At 36.4% G+C, this 18,423-nt stretch overlaps 1 protein-coding gene across 8 annotated transcripts in view; it reads left to right on the top strand.

The window, feature by feature from the left end:
• PICALM (phosphatidylinositol binding clathrin assembly protein) overlaps positions 1-18,423 on the top strand; it is a 72,419-nt gene that overhangs the window by 44,530 nt on the left and 9,466 nt on the right. For 2 of the 8 annotated variants that reach the window (XM_026103339.2, XM_026103341.2), the window contains exons 12-21: positions 1,281-1,381; positions 6,498-6,647; positions 8,149-8,232; positions 8,582-8,662; positions 11,402-11,509; positions 12,436-12,567; positions 12,652-12,682; positions 13,554-13,653; positions 15,186-15,209; positions 17,427-17,486. In XM_026103339.2, coding sequence (XP_025959124.2) covers positions 1,281-1,381; positions 6,498-6,647; positions 8,149-8,232; positions 8,582-8,662; positions 11,402-11,509; positions 12,436-12,567; positions 12,652-12,682; positions 13,554-13,653; positions 15,186-15,209; positions 17,427-17,486 — 871 coding nt within the window. The remainder of the gene's footprint in view (positions 1-1,280; positions 1,382-6,497; positions 6,648-8,148; positions 8,233-8,581; positions 8,663-11,401; positions 11,510-12,435; positions 12,568-12,651; positions 12,683-13,553; positions 13,654-15,185; positions 15,210-17,426; positions 17,487-18,423) is intronic. The other 6 variants (XM_026103340.2, XM_026103342.2, XM_026103344.2 and 3 more) reach the window with 6 other exon arrangements.

The following is an 18,423-nucleotide window of genomic DNA, read 5'->3' as shown; positions in this document are numbered from 1 at the left end:
GAAATGGATTTGTTGAGTCATGAATTCAGTTTCTTGCTATTGATGGAACGTGTCCTATAATGCCTATCATAGCTAGAACAAGCTTTACCTGAAAATCATCATGTTAGAGGGCTGTGCCCAGACCATGATGCTTTTCAGTAGTGGTTGCAAACTGATTTCAGTCCCTGTTGAAATGGGATATTAAAACCTGGATAATACAAGTGATAGGACCCGCAACAGATTGCGCAGTGATCTAGAATGTCCCTTCTAGAGTTGTTCCTCAGTTGCAGTGTCATTTTGAAAGGTGCTTGGACGCTACAGTGACTCAGCTTCTGTCCATAAGGATGATCACGTAATAAATACAAAAAATAATTATTCATGACAGTGTCATACTGAGTTATGTAGATTAATTTTAATCTCACATGTCATTGCTGCAAATATCAGCTAAATATCCATGTCATGTAGCTGGAGTTGTGTGGCAGATGCATGTGCAAGTTCTGGTTTATGTAACGCACTAATGAAGTGCTGGGCTGATGCCAATACTCCTTTTTTTTTTTTTTTTTTTTTTCCTTCTTCAAGGGGAAGTTGAAGTATGAAGTTAACACTTTGCAAAGCAGTTTAATTGTTTCTGTTTGACTCTTGAAGTCATTGCAGCAGTTGTACTTTTCAGATTTCACATTTCTTTTTTTGTGTGATGTTCTTGGACTTCAATTTACTTTTTAGTAGTCTAAAAGATGTATTTAAATGAATTGTCATCCACATGACTCAAAGTGTCTGAAGGCTTCTTATTCTCCCCCCCTCCCCACCCCTAAATTCTTTAATAGGGGATAGATGTGAGGCAGTTTCTTTGCAGTGGTTGAAAGTGGAAAGACGTATGAGTTGTGGAATTTAGATGTAACATTTTAGTGGTGGAACCCATTAAAGAAAGTTCCATTGCTCTAGATCACCTTTAACATACTTTAGTGGTTTCATGAAATCACTTTACAAGCTGTTGAAGATTGCTGAACTTAAGATGCTCTAGCCCTGGGGTTAGCGTGAAGAAGATGAGATGGCTGGTTATGTTTGAGTCTTAGACAGCTTTGGCAGAAGTCACTTAGCATGACAGAGGACCTAGCTTGCTAAATTAATTCCTTTTCTACAAAACTAAAAATGTAAAGTTCAGCACACTTTCTTAATTTAGCTTAGTCCTATCCATTAAATATGTAACAAAGTTTTCATAGTGGTTGCCAGTTGTTAGCGTTTGCCTTATGTTGAAAATTATTTCATGAAGTTCAAACAGTTATCCTAATTTGTCTTTATAGCACATCAAAGCTGCCAAATGATCTGCTTGATTTGCAGCCAACTTTTCATCCATCTGTGCATCCTATATCTGCTGCTCCACAAGTAGGAAGTACCTGGGGAGGTAAGAATTGTAAATTGGATTTGGGTTCTAGTTGTTATGGCCATACTGCCCTGAATGTTTCTCCTAGTATATGGGCTGTTTCTTCCTTAAAAACAGAAAACTTACTGGAAACCTTATATTGAATTCAGCAAAGACAAGCTATGAGTGGATCAAGGGAATGGAAAAAATCAAATCCAGGTACAGATTAAAATAATGCAGATGCCTGAGGTGATTACAAAGAGTTTTGATATGAAAGTCTTTGGTAAAAATGTAATTAGTTGTTGACTGAGTCAACCTCAAATTGTTCTTTTCAGAAGTGAGTCATATAGCAAGCTAGAGAAACTTAGCTGTGAAGTCATAGTTCTGTGGTGATGTCTGTCAGCCCATGTGGCATACTGAACTTGAGTACAGAATTTTTAAATTCACAGACTTGACTTTTTTCTAAAACAAGTTAACAATGTCGCAGGTAGTAGTAGAGAAGAACTGGGAAAGGAGGCAATTGCTTGGCAAATACATGTAGAAAGTTTTTTTTAAAAAAGATCAAGAATTACATACTGAAAACAAAGGCACTTCTTTGAAATACAGCGGAGGATTTGGGGTAAACTGTCATATTTAACTATAGAAATAAACTAGAAAATAGCTATGCTGGATCTCTAAGTAAAGAGATGAAGTAAAAGAACTCTATCCTCTGACATTTTTTCCAGAGTAGCCAGATTACCGTTCTGCTTTGTTGCAGGGATGAACTGAATGAATGTTAGATGATCTTAGTGATACAGGCGAGTCTGTAAACCAGGAAGACGAGGCAAGAGTGTTCTCGAAACTCATTAGCAAGATTAGTCATTCAAGCACTATTAGAGCATTAGTCATTTACTCAAAGCTTCCACTTCATGTTTGCTACTTTGCAGTGTTCTGGAATACTATGGATATAGGTAACAGATACTGGTTGCTTGCACTGTTGGTTATACTAGTGGAGGATTAATAATGTCTTTAAGATTTTTTTTAACTTTTCTACATTAATGGCACTTAGTAAAATAGTTAACTTTGGAACTGTGTGGCTGTTTCTTATTTCTGTAAATCAGAAGCTTGCTAAAATACTTTGTGATATAAAAATTGAGTTGCTGGCATCAGAAGGTCTCATAGACATTGGAATAATACTGTCTTCTGAAATTTTTCTTCACTATTTTATTTTATAAGCTATAGATTTTCCAAACATCTTTCCAGTTAGCTAACACCTTCATAATAAGCAGTGTATGTATTCTAATTTCCTATTTTTTGTGTGTCCTTGCACTCTGTGTACCTTTTCACATTTGTTTGTAGGGAAGTTGCACAAAATTTGAGTGATGGGGCAATATTAATATATGTCATAGCTTCAAAAAATGAATAAAAGTAGTCTACCTTGTCCTTTAATTTTGCTGATCAGAGCATCTTTTTGAGAAGGATGTAGTGGAGAGTGTATCAGGTTATGCATACAAATTTCAATCTTTAAGAGGCTTAGCATTTAGAAATGGAGAAAGATGTTTTAGCTCATCTTGTTTGCTTTCTGGAATATATCTTCTGTTTCAGCTCATCTTAATTATTTCATGGGGAATAATTAGAAGGGAAAGTTACCTTCTTCACAAAGGACATGTCACAATCTAGTATTTCTTTATTAACAACCCGAAATTCAGCCAGAAAGTCTGTCTTTTTTTCAGTGTTATGAATTATTCCTGGTAAAAATTCTTTAGCCATTGACGTATCTGCTTACTATTGACACATTACTAAAAACTTCTAAGATTTATCTAATCATGAAGATTTGAGATTGTCTATTGAAGTTTTAGGTTAAAATTCTGGGATCACTATTTTTGTGTTACCTTTCATCCCTCCCCCCGCTCAAAAAAAACCCCATTCAGTTTTACAAACGTGAACACTCATTTCACATAGGTGAGGTACATAAGAAGTGCTTTCCACGTTTTACAGATGGGGAGATCTGAGCAATTAACTGACTTGTCTGAAGTCATACGGCAAGTCAGTGGCAGAGCCAAGAATGGAACCTGAACTATTTCCAGTCCTGTGCTCTAACCACTGCGCAGCATCCCTCCCTTAGGTAATTTTCTGACATGATGATGTTTGTATTTGGTGTATATGGTGACTTTGAGAAGAGTATCAAAGCGGGTACAAAGTGACTTGCAATGGAATGTAAGTCTAGCATTAGTTATTAAATAATTTTATGCAGCAAGTCTTTGGAGTGTAATAGCAGGATAAACTGTTACAAGGGCATTATATTTGCTTCCTTTAGGCTTCTGCTTTGAAAACCGTTAATGCTCAGGAGGTTAAAGACTCCCAGAGAATGTGTTATGTAATTGTGTATTTGCAACTTACTGTTTTTCATATTAGAAGAGTTGTCACAGGGAAGAATGCTTTGTCATTGTTCTCCCAGATAAAATGCTTCTAACTGGATAACTTAAAGGTAGGAGTCTGCAAAATTCAGATGACTTTTAAACACACCTGAATCATTAATGGCTAATTATAGCCTGAAAGTGCAGCGTGATTCCCTCTAACACAAACAGATGCTGTGCGTGTTCCAGGATGGGCTTTGGCTTTAGAAAGTCTGAGGAACTGCTGTCAGGAGAGACAGCAGTTTCTTAATCTGTGTATGAAAGAATATAAATTACCCAAACCCAATTCATTTTTAAGTTGCCTTTGTCATAAGCTTTGGAAATTTTTGAGACCGAGAGAAAACTGTGAATGCGCTAGCTAGAACCAGTATGTCAAGAGACAGACTTGCGGAGAGTCTGAAAACGCATTAGAATATCATGATGCTCTTATAAAGTTAGAGTCGCATTGCATTGCCTTGCTAGTCAAAACGTACAAAATTCCATATCCAGCTTTGGAATTTGAGAACAGAGTATCTGGTAATTTTCCTGTGGAGTGCACATGTAAAATAATTCCAGTGGATAGCAGTTTCAGACAGATACTGTATAGTGAAACTTCCTTTGTTCTTCTTTAACTTTTTTCATATTGTTTTATCAGAGTTGTTGATTTGGATTGTTTGAAGACCATGCCTGCTGTTTTTGAGTTTGTATACCAATTTGTACCTGAACTTCAGAAGCAAAACAAATAGATCACTTGGAAGATACCGCTTGAGCTGTATAGTTTGGGATTTTGTGTCAGTTATAAGAAAATCAGTAGAATCAGAAGAATGTGAAGCAGCAACTGAAACAGCAAGGACAAACTGTTTGAAGGATAAACTGACCTGTCTTATTGTTGGATCTGGTTGTTTTCTGCTATGAATGCTATTTTAGAAGCTGTAGAACAATTATAAGTGGTACCTGTAAGCAAGGAGCCAGTGGCAGATGATTGGCATGTCCACAAGTGCAGTAGGTAGTAATATTAGCCTTTAAAATATACACAAGACAATATGAGATATCGTGCTGCTGTATATTAGCATGTGGTGCTTATTCTTTAGTCAGCGTTATTAGTTTTCATTCTGCCGATTGAATGACTTTTAAGCTACTTCACTTACTCTTGAGACGTAGCCAAACAGTCTGGGAGAAAAGTCAGCTCTTTGTGTAAGATACCTTGAGCTTAGAGAAAATCAGAGCAGATATAAGCCTGCAAAGGAAGCTGCATTTATGGCTTCAGGAATTCATTTTTTAGTGCTTACAGCTGACTGAATGCTACCTCTTATCAAGTTGCATGGGATTTATAGCTAAGAACCAAGAGGTTGGATTTGGGCAGGGAATATAACTTTCAGCTTGAAGCTGCTAACTACATTGCAGTAATATTTGCAAGAGCTGTGGATGGATTCAGTAATCTGTCCAGCAAAGTTGAGGGGAAAAAAATGCTAGAAACTGAAGTACTTAGGGAATCTCTCATACAGCTGTTGTTCAGATGATCCTGTATAGTGGCATTGCCCAGGATAGTAAATTGCAGTTCTAGCACTGTGATAATGCAAAGCCATGTAGGGGCTATGTGTAACTCTTGCTAGTCTCATTAGGGAGTTTTCACTAGGATTCATGTGCAATGAAGCCAGGCCGCTAAACCACATTGCTTTTTCTCAGTAAGTGATTTGATTCTAGCTGCCTCCCCTATCTTATTTACTGGATCTTGGAGTATAAGAGTATTGTAGCTTGGCAATAGTATCCATCCCCAAGAAAACTTGGACCTCTCCTGTATACCTCTGGAAGTCACTTACATAAACTTGTGTTTTCCTCCTTTCCTGTACTGTCTGATGACAGTCTTTGGTAAAGAGCACTGGATTACTCACTGACTGTTGTCCCTTGAAGAGGAGAGACTCTTTACTTGCAGCTAATGGTGTATCTATAACCATTTTGTTGCTGATGATGCTACAAGTAGTGAGGAATGTGCTTTTGTCATGATACCTCAGTGTATTCTTAGCTCTAGAAAACTTTGTGTTTAATGAAATCCAATAAAAAAAATCTATAAACACAGTTCTGAGGTTAGTAGAGGGAAATGTCCAGTTTAACAGCTGAATTTTTATATGTATACTCTCTATATATCTGTATATATTAATATACTAAATGTTCTTTTATTAACTTTATTTGTATTTATTAAAATAAGTCATCTTAAAAATATACTTTTTATATATATATGTGTGTGTGTATGTGTATATATATATGTGTATATATGTGTGTGTGTGTGTATATATATATATATATATATATATATATATATATATAAAAATATTTTTTAAGATATCTGTAGGATGGTGTTGCCTAGAAGCCTCACTTAGCATTTGGGGTCCTGTTACGCTAGGAGATGCTTACTGCGCTAGAGAATTTGCTTTGAGTGCCAGGATATGAATGAGTGAAGCAAAAACTGATTGTGTCTACCAAGAGAACACGTTCATTTTCTTTATAAAACATACTGTGGGAAAAGTATGCCTTATAAGACCAAGATGGTGTTAATTAAAATAACTGTTTAGTTAATATTGATAGTACTTTTCTTGAGCGGAGAATGGATAATTCTGGACAATTTTAAATTAAACAGCTAGGTCATCCCAAATTTAGAGATGTCAAGAGAGAACTATACTTCCTTCACTCTTCTAAACTCTTCTTACTCCTTTAGACCTGAGAAGCAATGTATAACTAAATCCATCTCCCTTTTCTTCTTTCTCTTGCTCTCTGGAATTGAACAGATCCTTTTTCTGCTACTGTTGATAGTGTTGATGATGCCATTCCAAACCTAAATCCTTTCCTTACAAAAACTAACGATGCTGCTCATCTGTCTGTGTCTTCTGATGTATCCACTTTCACCAGTAGGACACCCACACATGAAATGTTTGTTGGTAAAGTACTATTTTTAAACTAACTTCTTATTTGCTAAAATTTTAAAGCTATTTGAGTTTCTAAAGTATATTTGTGGGGCTTCTCAGAAACTAGAACCTGGTCATTTGGGGCTGGTTTCGTTCTGTTTTAGAACTTGATTTAGTAATTACACCATGAACGTAGTATTAAAACCCTTGCTGAGTACCTAGCTGGTATTCTTGGAACATGTAAAGAAACGTAAAGTTACAGTAGAAGCAGTTGTGTCTAAGTGTGTTTTACACAGTGAAAATCTCTTGTGTTTGAGGGGGAAAAGGGAAAGAAAATGTCACCTTCAGTGTTCCTTGGGCTATAAAATTCTCTTTAAACGTAGGAGCTTAGTCCAACTTTTTTGGTAGAGGGTGTTTTTTTCCCCGTGATGGCAACAAAACTGATCAAAAGCCACACGTTTTTTGGTACATGGTCTACTCAAACTCTTTAGCTACTGGCGATCACCTAATGACTTGCCTCTTTAAAACTGTTAAAAATCTACTTTTGAGGTGTTTCAGCATGGCTGTCATCATAAATCCTTCTAAAATGTCTGTTGGTGAAAGTATGTAGTAATTGGATTACTTTTCGGTATGAGGCGTTGTTAGGTTTCTTAGAATAAGGATCAGATTAATTACAGGTCGGTTCTGTTTTTAGATGAGGTTAGACTTGAAGACAGTGTTGTCTTGCTGCACCAGAACGGTTTTCATTTTGCAGTTTGGACCCTGTTAGTGCTATCAGAAGACTCGAGACTCCCTTATAACAAAACTAGAGATTCATGCTGTCTAAATTTTGTCACCTCGCTGACTAGTTTCCTCGCTCATTTTTGGTTAGGGGAGGGAGAGAGAGAGAGATGAGTCTTCAGAGCACAAGAACTCATGTTGTGAGCTTCTTTCCTGAATTCCCAGGGAAGATTGGCTGGTTGAGGTAGTAACTTAAGAAATAAGTTAAGCTGGTACTACTGCATAATAATCCCACCTGTGCTTCTAATCAGTCTTTCCCATGCTTGCAGTAAAATTTGTATAGCTGCATGCAAACATGGAATGATCATTTAAGATACAAGTTGTTTTTGTTTTGTTTGTTTTTGGGAGGGTGGGTTTTGGGGGGTTTAGGGTGTAGGTTTTTTGTTTTGTTTTTGGTTTTTTTGGTGGGGTGGGGGAAAAGGTTGGTAGGGTTATTCAGTCAGCTTATTCTGCAGTTGCACAAAAAGCCGTGGCAGCGAAGGGCTGCGAACAAGCAGCCTGGTGGGTTTTTGTGAAGCTCACAGCTGCTCTGTGTAGTATTCCTCAGACTACAGCCTCAAAGTGATGGGAGGTGGATGGCCTGAATACATCGCCTTCCCTTCCAAAGTCTCCTTCTTAAGATATAAAACCACTTATTATAATTTTTGCTGACAAATTGTTCTGTGAAATGTAAATGCAGCTTTAGTTTCTAGCCCAGACAAAGTACTATGATAATGCGAATGCGGATTTAAAATAATTCTTTCTGGTTCTTTAGATCATTACAATCCATTTACTGAACTAAATCCCTTTGTGGCAACCAATTATGAATCCACTGTTGGGCTCTATCGTTATACTTCAGGTATAAGAAAAATGCCTTGAAGCTTTTACACTCTAGTCTCCCATGGTGTAAAACATGGCATTTGCTTTGGAAGAAAAAAAAAGAATTATGTTATCCTATTATAGCTGTAATTTTGAAACTGTGCTTTCCTCTTTTGTGTTAGATAATGTAAACTTGTTTCTTATTGTATGTCTGATGTATTAATTTGATTCTTTTGCTTCCATGTTATTTGAGTATACGTGGTTTTATAGACTGAGCTGAAATTAAATTTTTTTTTTGAATAGCAAATAAATAGTATATCTTGGTTCTCTTTCTGTAACTCTGCCTCTTCTCCTTTCCTGGCTTTCTCTTGTGTGATATGCCTTGTCAGATTCTTTTTGTGGTCCTCAAGCTTACCCTAATGCTTCTCATTTCTGCAATGAGCCTTCTTCTGTAGCTGGTCTATTTGGAGGTAGGTAATGGGATACAGTCCCACCACAAACACAGATATTTGAATGTGTTGTGTACCTAGAGCTAGTGGGTATACTCGTTAGCTACAGAAGTACGTTATCACATCGGCTCCAATTTTGATTCATGTAACGCTGCTTATGCAAGATGTGTTACAAAGGGTATACCTTTTTTTTTTTCAGTCTGTGCTAAACTCATGCTTATTTAGCCTAAACATAAAATGAATATCTCCATTTCAGGGTCTCTTCTAGTTTACATATTGCTACATACCACATGAAAGACTTCCATGTTATAAGTATCTTCTCATCTTACTCTACCTTACTACTTTAAGATAAAGGGGTTTGGATGTTCTCACTGCTTCTGGCATTTTTGTTGATACATTACATCTCTCTCCTGTTCTGTTGCAAAGCTTTGTGTTAGTTTAGTACACAGTTTAAAGGTATCGGCTGCATTAACTTACAGCTTAATCATTTGTACAGCTGTGTAATATCTGTGCAGTAGTCTGGTATGATGCTGTTTCAAGGATACTGCGCTGACACTTGTTAAAAGGCCTGTGGACTGTGGCAGGTAGCACTCCCTGTTCAGTCTGGTTTGGATAGCTTATTAACTTTGCTGCTGTGCAAGGTTTATGAATATCCAATGTGGTCTGTGGAGCAGTTGGTGCTTAAAGGCACTATAAAGTCACATTTTGTTTTAGCGTCTTTGAATAGAAATTAACTAGACCAAATTAATGAAATGATTAAATACTGTGATTCTGTAGTTTGTTGCATGTCCAAAAAATAGAATGATTACTACCTGTTGATTCCAGTTGTTTTATTCTCAGTAGAACTCAGCTTAAAATTGCTGACTTCAGGACTAAAAATAGTGCTTCTATTTTGCACCTCTTGAAATACCCATGTTAGATAACGTGGGCTGGATTGCCGGTAGGTCAGTAGGAGTAAGATTCGTTCTCGTCACACAGACTGACTCAAATGAGTCCCATGTATTGCTTTGTCGCCTGGCTTATCTAGTTATCTTCACACAGCTCGAAACATCCTAAAATATGAGAGCAGGGGATTGGTCTGTAGCAGTTAAGTTGTCAGTTTTCTAAAGAAAGGTGTGAGCTTTTAGAAGTCAAGATTTCTGTTTACACAGTTGTGATTTTAAGAGCACATCCACATCAAAGGAGTTCTCATCTGCAGTTCAGATGCTCTGAAATGGTTTGCTAAATCTTGATAGTATACTTGCTAGAAAGATACTCATTTTGTTTATCCTCTATCTTTTCCCACATTACTGCTTCCTTTATCTTGCTACACAGTGTTCAAAGTTGTATGATTTGTCTTTAATAAAGGGTAGATTGTTTAAGTGCTTAGAGGTGGCTGCCTTTAAGCTGAGTTGTATGTTCCTTTGAGACAAAGAGGATTGGAAGGAGCAGGTGATCCAAATTTGGTTCTTCTGTGAAGTTTATATTCAAGAAAGCATCCTATAGTTACTAATTTTTAGGTGAAATGTGATTTATTGCAGGAAGATAGTAAGGCTGAAATGAGATGCTGTCACAGCAAGCTAAAATAAACACCAAAGTATTTTTTGGTTGTTTCTGCCCACTGAAATATTTTACTGCAATTGTGATCCTTTTCTTTTATTTCTCTGTACCATGAATGTTTCTGTTAAAACCAGAAAAGCTACTTTTCAGTTTGCATTGCGTTTTTTGATCCTTTTCCTATAAAGGAAAAACCACAACTGTAATTGCCTGAATATCAAGATGTTCTGTATGTTCTAAGCGTGCATGCATAGACTTGTGTGCATGCGTATATATAAAAATCAAGAAAAATGAGTTTTTAGAAACAAATCGGTATTCATTCTTGTACTGCTACACCACCAACTTTTAGTATGATATTAGTGTTAAGCAGTTAGTGCTTTGCCGTACGATATTTTCAAAGTATTGGGAGAAGAGGGACGTATATTTGGAGAATACTTGACCAGCAGATTCCATCTGTTTTACAGGTGTAGAGAAAGAAAAATTGAGTAAGCTTTGACAAGAATGGGAGTTAAAACTTCCACTGTCTTGCCGTAATTACCAGAAACTTCATTGCTAAACATGGTCTCCTGCAAAATATGGGTCCAAAAAAGCCTAATCATACGGTTAATTATTTGTGATTAATTAATAATTAAAACTAATACATACATTTATATGGGAATTAGCAGTATGTAATGGAAGGTATTACTAGTCGCTACATATTAATGAGGCATCCTGTCGTAGTGTCTGTTTTGCTCCAGATGTATCTAAGAGAGAGAGCTACTCAACTAATATAAAAGATGGAAGGAATAATCTTCAGGCAGGTAATTTTGAAAAAGATTGTAAACTCAGCATGCTGCTTTTCCTGCAGAAGCACAGTGATTATTTTTCTAATAGATTTATTGTGAATAGCTGGAGAAAGAATGAGGATTATATGAATAACTGGATTAGAGACTTTTAGCGATGGAAGGGGAAGGGAGAGAGAGAAAGAGGGTCTTTTATAGTCAGTCTGTCCTGTTTCTTGAAACAAAAACTTTATTTGGCAGAGTGACTTTGAATAAACTGCTTCCAGCTCTTTCCCTACCTACCTTTCCATGTCAGGGAGTAGTCTGAGCCTTTGAGGTATTTCTAATCTTTCTGCAGTACTTAAAAAATTATACTTTTTTTGGCTTATTTTGCATAAAGAAGGTGGATTTATGGGAAATGCTGTATAAAAACATTTAACCTTTTTTCTTTTCTCCTTGCCAGGGTTCACTCCTTCTCCTGTTGCTCAACCGCAGCCATCAGCTGGCCTTAATGTTGACTTTGAGTCTGTGTTTGGAAACAAGTCTTCTAATGTTGTTCTAGATTCTGGTGGTAAGATACTTAGATGACATATGTCCTTCTTGAGGTATAAAGCTCTCAATTTGTATTTACTTATACTGCTGTGACGGTGTTCCAGCTGAAGAAAGGAAAGTTGACTTAAAAGGTCAATAGCAGCATTTTTCATCTATATCTTTTTACTTGATAATCAAATAACATTTCCTTACTGATTACTTCTATATGAACTGTGCTGAAATGTTTATGTTGATATCTTTCACTTAAATCTTTTATGCATGTAAAACTTTACACAGTGAATAGCCTTCTTTGTTTTTATGTGCTGTCAACTGAAATTAAGTCTGTATTTGTAAATCTTGGTCATAAGAAGTAGAGTTAAAGCTGCTTTTTCATTTTCTACAGCTGTGCAACATTTGCTATGTCTTATTTTTTGAATGTGGAGATTATTTTCAGAAAATGATCATATAAGATAAATTGTCAAACATACACAGTTAGTTAAAATTGCAATCAGATTGAGTACCCTTTTTGTCCTTTTAAACATCTGGAAAGTAGATGTTTTCTGGTCTTTTGACATTGTTTTTTTGACATTGGACTCTTTTTGGGCAAACCAGAAATCTACAAAAAGCAAAAACATGCATTTTGATAAGACTTAAATTCTTTAGGTCTTTATTTTTTTGTTTTGCATTTTGATTGCTTTGTAGTCATAGTGAATCTATTCCATGTAAATCAGTTGAATGTATATTAGACTAGTTAGAATGAAATCTCAAAATAGCTATTCCTTTCTGTGGTAAATATCTTCTTTATCCAGAGGAATAATTGTTTTAACGCTCTTGTGTATTGTAGCATTACTAGATTAAGTTTCATATTTTAACCTTTGTGCTGAACTTACTTTCTCTTTAACTGAATGTGACATCGTTCATGGGCTGCTTATGGTTTAAGTCACTTATTTTGTTTGTCATTCTAAGGTTTTGATGAATTAGGTGGTCTCCTAAAACCAACAGTGGCCTCCCAAAACCAGAGTCTTCCAGTTGCCAAAGTACCACCTAACAAATTAGTGTCAGATGATCTGGATTCATCTTTAGCCAATCTTGTAGGCAGTAAGTATGAAACACTAACAGATAAATACTCAATTATTTTAAAATAATAGAATTTCAATAATATCTTTTCCTACTTTGTCACAGATTTGGGCATTGGAAATGGAACTACTAAAAAGTGAGTATTCTTAATCAAAGCTTGCAAATTTTGACTTTCTTGGTATTAACATTTCATGAAAGTACAGGTTCAGATCCATAAATAATAACCTCACGTTAACCTTTAAAGCACCTGATTGGAATTGTGTTTTTTTTCTCAGATAAGGTATAGTGAATTGTCGACAGTTGTTTGAAAGTGACCCTAGGCTGAGTGGTAGCGACAGTGTCCAGACAAGATGTCCTGACTCCTGTCTCCCATTCCCTTCAGGCTTTGTATATATTTAGTAAATCAGTTCATCAGCATGCTTCATTGCAGTTGTAGGTAATTGTAGCACATCTTTTAAATACGAGTACTTCTGTGTGATCTGGATGTGTTTAGAGCTGTATTAATGATTGTGGAATCAGCCTCAGACTTGTGGTTGACCCTTAGAGAAATAAACTTCAAAGCAGAGTCTATTCAACAACAGCTGTCCCTGGGGAACTGCTGCAGTGAATATCTGCTGTAGCAGGAAAGATGAGTATGTGATCAGCGTATTTCAGGTCTGTGAGGGCAGCCTGTGCCAACTTTGAAATCATCCAGAAATCTAGTATGCAGTTACTCCTAACTAAACTACCTTTACCCAAGAAAAGTGAGCTAGATTAACTTACCTGGGGAAGTCAGTTCTGGAGAACTTGATTGAGCTTAGATGAAACTGAAGTGGTTGTGTTGGATATCTTACTTTAGCTAAAACAAGTCCTCATAAGACTTTTTTTTAAACTCCCTTATTAAATGAGCTTCTTCACTAATAAAAAAGAACAGTGTCACATTTTCAAGAGGAAATGCTTAGTGTTTATGTGAGGGAGATTTTTAAGCAAATCTAGTGTTTTCTAATGATTTTTAATTTTATTTGAAGTGATGTAAATTGGACTCAGCCAGGTGAAAAGAAACTAACAGGTGGTTCCAACTGGCAACCCAAAATTGCACCTACCACTGCATGGAATGCGCCAACATTGGTAAGCAAATACGCATTTTAAAATAGTGAGTTCTCTGTAATATAAATATACAGACTGCTATGTAACAGAAATTTGGAGATGATCTATAGTTGCAGTGAAAGGGCAGTGGAAAATTGAATAAATGGTCAGTTTGAGAGAAGTCCTGCTTGGATTTGTTTTTCTCAGATGTGTGGTTAGAGTAAATAGTTTACAATGCAACATGTGTAAGTTCGGTGGAAACTTGAGCAGTACTTGAACACCTTCTCTTAAGGTAAGGTAGCTCCCTCTGTATTTCACTAAACTGACATAAAACCAGTATTCTAGTGGTGTGTGGAGCTACTTTACAGTCTAGATGAGTGGAAGTGTGAAAAGCATGTTCTTAAGGTACATTAGGCTATGTCAAACCCGTATTACATGACAGGAGTTAGCTTTCTCTGAGGTGAGGGTGGGGTGAAAGATTTATCTTCTGATACCTGTAGGGGTGTTTGTAGTGATGTGGGATAGCTTTCTTAATGTAACTACTGCTTTCCTGCATTGATATGTGGACTTATTTTTAATGCATGTGAATTTGGTCATCAACTGAACTTCTCTTATTTTATAGTACTTGTAACATGTCGTTTTGGTGAGAGGTTTTGTTGTGTTTTTCCTGAAATGATCTGTTCTTAATATATTCTGTTAAAAGTAAGGGTAAGAGTTTACTTGAGTAGTTTTCACAGTGCTAATGGAACACTTTCTACATGTGAATCCTACTCACGCTTTCACCAGTTACCTGGAGAATTGTACGCTGAGGGCATATGTAGCAAAAAGTTCCTTGGGATCTATTGCATCTGACTCTGAATGACTGGGGGAAGCCAAATTGACAATTTAATACAACATTGCAGATTTGGAAAGAGAAAGCTCATCTCTCTAGATCTGCTACTGCTTCCCTAAAGGGTGGCCCTTACTAGCTCAAATCTCTTACGGAGGGGGAAATGTTGGGGACTTCACTGGAATGTGGGTAGATGTCATAGAAATTATAATCTACTCACCTGCTTAGTGACTGGTGGTTTGAATTTACTTGTGTGCTTGATCTGTTGAATAACTTGTCTTGTATATACATCTTCTTGTGATAAGTCATTACCTTTAACAGCTTTTGTTGTTTAGATACTGTTGAGATGTTTCTCTTTCTGCGAAACCTTTTTATTCGAAAGTCTTGAAATAAAAGTAATCTAGGAAAAAAAACCCTTTGTTTTGCTCTGCTGGTCTATTTATTGTGGACTTGCTGCTGCTTGCTAAGTAAATATGCTTTTGAAAACAAGGCTTTCTTGTCTTTTGAAAAAAGGCATATACCAAATAAATGGACTATGCAAAACAGAATTCCAGACATATTAACGATGACAGTATCATGAAATGTGTGTTGCCTCAGTAAATGACTTGAATTACAAGAATGTGTTGGGGTAGACATTTAATGTATTTGTGAACTAAAATGCTATCTGTGTATATTCTGTTGTGTAAGTATTTGCTTCTAATCCAGTGTTATTGCATTATGTAATTGTTTTCCCTGGGAAATACAGAATGGCATGCATTTTCCACAATACGTAAGTGAAACAACCCGCAGCCTTTTTGCAATCAACTGGCATGCTGATATTAACCACTGCTGTAGCAGAATCTCATAACCTTCTTGCTATTTACACATTTCTCATTTTTAAAATCTTTGGTGTGCCGAAAATTTGAGCTTTTCCTAGCATATATGATCTTCATAGGTGTTCTGCAGGCTCTTGACACGAATGATGGCATGGGAAATACCAAAATTATTTTTCCTTGCTTTAAACTGTACCATTTGCTGGCAGATAGCTGGGGTGTGTGTCTGTGCTGCCTTTAATGCACTTGGTGAATTTTGAATGAAGATAAGATGTTTGTGTTTGAATAACTGCATGAAATCTCACAGGCTTCTGTTATACTTGGCACTTGATCCACGTTTATGGTAGATCTTGAATTTTTTCTTTTAGTGGGGAGAGACCAATATATCATTAGTACTCATCTAAAATAAGTAAATACATGCTGGCAGTTGACAAATGGCAAGCAATAAATAACCTGGGCTTGCTGTCCGAGGAATGTAGTCTTTCATATCAAGAGATTTTTTGTGTTATGGCAACAGTGATATTGGTCTTTCCCTGTATTCTGTTTTCATTGCAGGGTAACTCTGTAAATAAAGGACGGTAGGTCCATATTAGTGTGTTCAGAAAGTACTTCTAGGCAGCATGTTTGTATGTGTGCAGGTGTTTACTATCCAAGTATTTTTTAAGGTTTTTTTTTGTGTACTCACAATCTAGATAATTTTTGATCAGGGATTATCTATTTTGATAGCAGTTAATGCCGGCGACATTGGCCACTCTCTGTGAAAAGGCAGCTGATACCTTAGAATTGAATTCAGAAGCAGGTTTGCTAATGTCCTATTCTTGGTGTTTATCTGCTTCATTGGTCTAATATTATGAGTATTCTGTTGCTTCCCTGTTCGTTTCTTTTCCCATATCAAAAAGCTGTGCATTCCAAAAGATATATATTATCTTCGTTTGTCCTGTCGTGAATTGTAATCTCTACAGCAAAGAACGTGGAAGTTAAACCGTTATTTTTAAAGAAGAGACTAACAAGAGGTGGAGTGGATAGACAGCAGCAAGTTACCTGAATATTTATAAGCACCAAATTATAGTCCAAGAGAACCTTTTTGTCCTTGTAAAAGTGAATACTAGTTTAGAAAGTGGATGTTAAGACTGTAAAACAAAGAATGTGGCTACGATGTGAAGAACTGTCTTTAATGTATTTTTCTACAGCTTCTTTCTAAGAGTTATCAGCTGTTTTTACATATACATTGCTAAATTGTTTACAAAATGCAACTTCAGCCTAGATTTTCTCTGTTGACAAAAATTTTTTTGCAACTTCTATGAAGTTTTAACTTAGGTTGAGGTTAATACAAACTCATCTGCAAAATACTAAGAGAACTTTTAACCTATATGGAGTGAGTGTCGTAACTGCTGTACTGGGTGGATGAGAAGGAATGTAAAGCAGCAGATTCACGTGTTCAGCCTAGATATAAACTGTTTCTGGAGCTGTGTCCCCTTTCGCTTTAGTGAGTGAAACCACCATAGCTTTGGAACTAATTATTTATCCTATCATCTAGATTTACTTTGAGGTTGAACAAGAGACAAGCCAAGCCATTTATATTACCATTCCAACCGTTAGATGTTAGCGTTGCAGTTATGCTGAAGCACGGTAGGAAAATCCCCATAGCATGTACCTGCTGGCTAAAAAGAAGAGAACTCCTGTAATATCTGCAAAAGCAATGGTAATTGGGCCTTTTAAGTCTTTAAACATCCAACTCTTGAGATCCCTTGTGCACCATTACTTCTGATTTTGAAAGTTAAATGCATATGTCCTGTGCTTCAAGGCATACTTCCACTTCCTGAATCTTTTCTAAAGTATTTCTCTAGATATATCGTAATATGCTCTTTAAATAGAATACTGAGAGAATTGTAGTTGCCAATTTAGATTAGTCAGCCAGAATCCTAACACATTAACAGTAAATACATAATTATACATTTGTCAAGATCTTCTAGAGGCTTCAGTTTAGGTATTATATTTGATCTGAGATATTTTGGATGCACTTTAACTCAAGACTGCAAATTCTATTAAGCGTAAATTCACTCTTTGCTATATTCGTAATTTATGAAGTGCTGCAGCTGACTCTTAAAAGCAATATGTTACCGGTATGCAGCTGATCCCTTCTTTCAGTTCAGCATGGTTTCTTTTTGCGCTAGGCACCACCTGTAATGGCATACCCTGCTACAACCCCAACAGGAATGATGGGCTATGGGATGGTAAGTAGAACTTCTTGTATATGATTTGATTGCTTATAGTATGGAGAATATCAAGTGTGCTAGCAGTCCTTTCTCTGAACTATTTTGCTCAAGTCTGAATTTCAGCCCTGTTGGTTTATACTTCACTAAATCATTAAATCCTAGTTTTCTGCAGTAGTGTAGTCTGTTTTTGTCTGCAATTCAAGTCTGCCCTTCCTTTCCTCACCTAGTCTTTTATTAACTTTTTTCTTATTCAGACAGTGTCTATTCTTGGTGGGCTTTTTTTGGTGTAGAAATAAGTGTACCACACAAATACAGCTGCATTCACAATAGGAATATTTTACTGGTGAAGTGAAACCATCCTTAAATACTTGCTGCTAATCCCAGCAAAATTTACCTATAGTGATAAATGCCATGAAACTGCAAGTTTTTGACACCATCGTGTGTAATGGTGTCAGTGGAGAATTGCATCTCGTTCTGAACCACTGATATCAGAAGTCCTTTTATGTGGACCCAACATTGCTGTCTGTTGCTCTAAATAGCTGTTCAAAATCTTGATTTTTTTTTTTAATATTTCTGAAATTGTGTGCCTTAACTCTTCTTTATTAATGTAGTGGTATTGATGTAGCAGAGCTGTGCTGGGTGAATAAAGGGGAAGAGAATTTTCTTAGAATAATTATTCTGTTAAACAGTTTGCAGATCTATATAATAAAGATAAGCTAAAATGTTTCATGTAATCAGATTAGGTTTATAATTTGTAACTTGCCTATGTTCAGTAAGTGAACAACGCAGGCTCTCGAGGGTCTGTTTGGAGAGTCTCTCTCTTCCTGCTACTCACCCATCAGCTCCTGTAGTATGTTCTGTGCAAAGTCATTGTGGTTACTTTAAACTGCCTTCAGTGCCGATTCAGACTTAACCTGCACAACTTTGTACCGAAGACACAAGGAGCATTTCCTTG

Source organism: Dromaius novaehollandiae, chromosome 1 (assembly GCF_036370855.1).
Source record: "Dromaius novaehollandiae isolate bDroNov1 chromosome 1, bDroNov1.hap1, whole genome shotgun sequence".
Taxonomy (NCBI): Eukaryota; Metazoa; Chordata; class Aves; order Casuariiformes; family Dromaiidae; genus Dromaius; species Dromaius novaehollandiae.
This window is presented reverse-complemented; position numbering and strand designations above follow the sequence as displayed.